General features: G+C 63.2%; 1 protein-coding gene across 1 annotated transcript; it reads left to right on the forward strand.

The window, feature by feature from the left end:
- Positions 1 to 799: 799 nt before the first annotated feature.
- FAM181A (family with sequence similarity 181 member A) lies at positions 800 to 1,761 on the forward strand (the record flags this gene model as incomplete). The annotated part of the gene is made up of 1 exon (XM_081229163.1): positions 800 to 1,761. Exon 1 carries the CDS (start codon positions 883 to 885, stop codon positions 1,759 to 1,761), a length of 879 nt encoding a protein of 292 aa, XP_081085289.1. The 5' UTR covers positions 800 to 882.
- Between the last annotated feature and the right edge of the window lie 1,440 nt (positions 1,762 to 3,201).

Here is a 3,201-nt window from a genome sequence, read left to right on the forward strand (position 1 = left end):
GCCGGCCGCGCCGGGCCTGGCCCAGGTCTGCGGCGGGGAACCTGCCGGGCCACCTTGGTGGGGCCCAGGGCCCCGCACCCTCGGTCAGTGTGGAGGTCCAGGCGTCTTAGGCCCCACTGGGTGGGGACGTGGGGCAGGCTGGGGCCTGGGGGAGGGGCGAGGTGCTGCGGGTGGTGGCCGAGGAGGCATGAAATTGCTGCAGATGCTTCTACGGGGGAGTCCCTGCTGCCCACAGCCTGAGATCAGCCCGCCAGGCAGGCCTCGGCTTGAGTGCCAGACAGGGGTCCTGCCTGTCCTGCGTGAGAACTGTGGGTGGAGCGTGGGGACTGAGGAGGGGGGTGGATGCTAGTAGGGCTGGGGGCGGGGGTGGGAGGAGGAGGGCACCGCCGGGGAGACAGGGGGCTTGGCCTTGCCTTAAAGTGGAGCGGTTGCCTCGGCTCAGAAAATGAAAACCTTGCTGGCAGGTTGTGCATGCCGGCGGCGTGGTATGTGGGAGACACAGTGGGCTCCAGCCCCAGCAATGCCACTTGTGGCTGGGTCGCCTAGGGCAAGTCGCCCGACCTCTCTGAGCCTAGGCTGCGTGTGCAGGGCAACAGACCCAAGAAGATGAAATGTGTTTGTGCATCACAGATGCTCTGGGAATGCTTAGAGGCTTGAATGAGCGTCCCACGGCCCAGGACTCTGTCTAGGGCTGAGGGGTGTTGTGGTGAGGCGCACCGTCTGCAGCCATGTGGCCTCTGGGGAGGGCTGAGCGTGGTTGTGCAAAGAGACTCCAGCGGCTGCTGTGTCCCTCCAGGTCAGCCCCGTGCCCTTCCCTGGAGCCGCCAGACGCCTGCAGAGCCGCCCTCTTCATGGAAAGCCCCGTGCGGCGGTCCCCTGGTGATGGCATCCGACAGCGACGTGAAGATGCTGCTGAACTTTGTAAATCTGGCATCCAGCGACATCAAGGCGGCCCTGGACAAGTCTGCACCCTGCCGCCGCTCGGTGGACCACCGCAAGTACCTGCAGAAGCAGCTCAAGCGCTTCTCCCAGAAGTATGCCCGGCTCCCGCGGGGCCTCCCCGGCAGAGGGGCCGAGCCTCACCTGAAAAGGGGGTCCGAGGACCGGCCTGGGAGGCTGCCCCTCGATTCTGGCCACAGTTCCAGCCCCAGCGGGGGTGGGTGCTGCAAGGAGAAGGCGTTGGGGAACCCCTACAGGGAGGAATGTCTCTCTAAGGAGCAGACCTTACACGGGCCGGATCCAGAAGCTGCCAGGCCTGGCCAGGTGCCCATGAGGAAAAGACAGCTACCCGCTTCCTTCTGGGAAGAGCCACGGCCCACCCAAAGCTACCCCGTGGGGTTGGAGGGGGGACTGGGCCCCAGGGAGGGACCTCCCTATGAGGGTAAGAAACACTGCAAGGGCTTGGAGCCCCTGGGGCCCGAGACAGCCCCAGTGCCCGCACCCCCAAGGGCACCCGCTGAAAAGGAGCCACTCAAGATGCCTGGGGTCTCCCTGGTGGGCCGTGTCAATGCCTGGAGCTGCTGCCCCTTCCAGTACCATGGACAGCCCGTCTACCCAGGCCCTCCAGGGGCCTTGCCTCAGAGCCCGCTCCCCGGCCTGGGCCTCTGGCGGAAAAGCTCGGCTTCCCCCGGCGAGCTGGCCCACTTCTGCAAGGATGTGGAAGGCCCCGGGCAGAAAGTGTACAGACCCGTGGTTCTGAAGCCTATCCCCACCAAGCCGGCCATGCCCCCGCCCATCTTCAACGTCTTTGGCTACCTCTAGCCGGGCTGGGAGGGCCCACCGCTGGCTTGCAGGGGTGTTGGAGACCCCGGGAGCTCTCCTGGTGAGCAGTGGGCTGGGCAGTGGTGTAGCCTCTTGAGAGCCTTCCCTTTGTGTGTGGGGGGAAGGGGGAGGGCAGGATCGGGGCAGGGGCTTCTCAGGCAGTTGCCCAGCCAGCCCTTGCAGCCTTGGGAGCGGTGGAGCCGGGCTCGGCCGGCCCCTCTCCAACCGGGCCAGAGCCCGACAGATCACCCGCAGGCCTGTGCAGACCTCAGTCGGCGGGGCGTTGCTCTGGTCTGCCGGCCGTTCCAGAAGCCAGAGTTACGCACCTGTGCATCTGCCACCCACTGTGTAAGCCAATCTCAGTTCTGTTCTTCTTGTTCTTTGTAAATATTAAGAAGGCTAAAAGAATAAAAACATTTCTTTTGCAGTTTTCACATCTTGGGTCCATGAAGTTGAATGGTCCCCAGGACTAGGACATGCTGGCTGGCCCAGATGGAGGGCCAGAGGCTTACAGAGGCTGTGGGGGAAGCCTGGAGTGGCCCAGAGACCTCCGTGATGTCTGGGGATGGGCACTGGGGCCCAACCGCTCAATTCCAAGGAAGGAGGGTGGAGACAGTTCACGGGAAAGGATGCTCTGATTCCCCACGCCAGAGAACAGAGCGGGGAAGGTGTGGCTACCCAGAGGGTCCAAACTGCTCTAGAGAATAGGGAGGCTGGGACCAGGGCAGGGGGACCTGTGCTCCTGGCTCTGCCGTGGGGTGTGGGGCTGGAGCCTTCCTCTTGGGGCCTCTCTGCCCCACCTGCAGGATGAGGGGTGGGAAGAGAATGGTTCCCTCTGCAGTACCTTCCACTCCAATCACAGCCTCAGGGCAGAGACTGGGCCAAGACCAAGCAGGAGCAGAGCCCCTTGTGGACAAAACAACTGGTTGTTTGACCAAATTGCTCCTTTTTTCAACATAGTCTTTGGTTCTCTGTCCATGGGCAAAATCATCATCATCACCATCATCATCATCATCATCATGTCTAGCTCATTCACATTCCTAGGTTACCTGCCAATGGCTCTCTTCCCCAGGCCTGATGCAGCCCCTGGCACACCCTAGGTGTCCTGTCAGTGGAATGATGAGGGCCTCTGCCTGTGACAATGCACAGAGGGGGACACTGGTGGCAGGGAGTGGCCCTCGGTTTGGCCCCAATAGTGCCCAAACCAGCAGCCTTGGGAGGTGGGGGGCCAGCAGAGCCAGAGCCCGAGGGATCACCCGCATGCCTGTGCAGACCTCAGTCGGTGGGGCATTGCTCTGGCCCGCACCGCACGCTGGCCCAGGATCTGCGCTGCTGTGTGTGGCATGGCTCTGTGGCTGAGAGCGTAGGGGCTGCCATGGGCGCCGAGCGGCTCATTTCATCAAAACACAGTTCTCACGACCGGGACAGGTGCAGGGGACC

Source organism: Mesoplodon bidens (assembly GCF_964165515.1).
Source record: "Mesoplodon bidens genome assembly, chromosome: 3".
In the NCBI taxonomy this organism is placed as follows: domain Eukaryota; kingdom Metazoa; phylum Chordata; class Mammalia; order Artiodactyla; family Ziphiidae; genus Mesoplodon; species Mesoplodon bidens.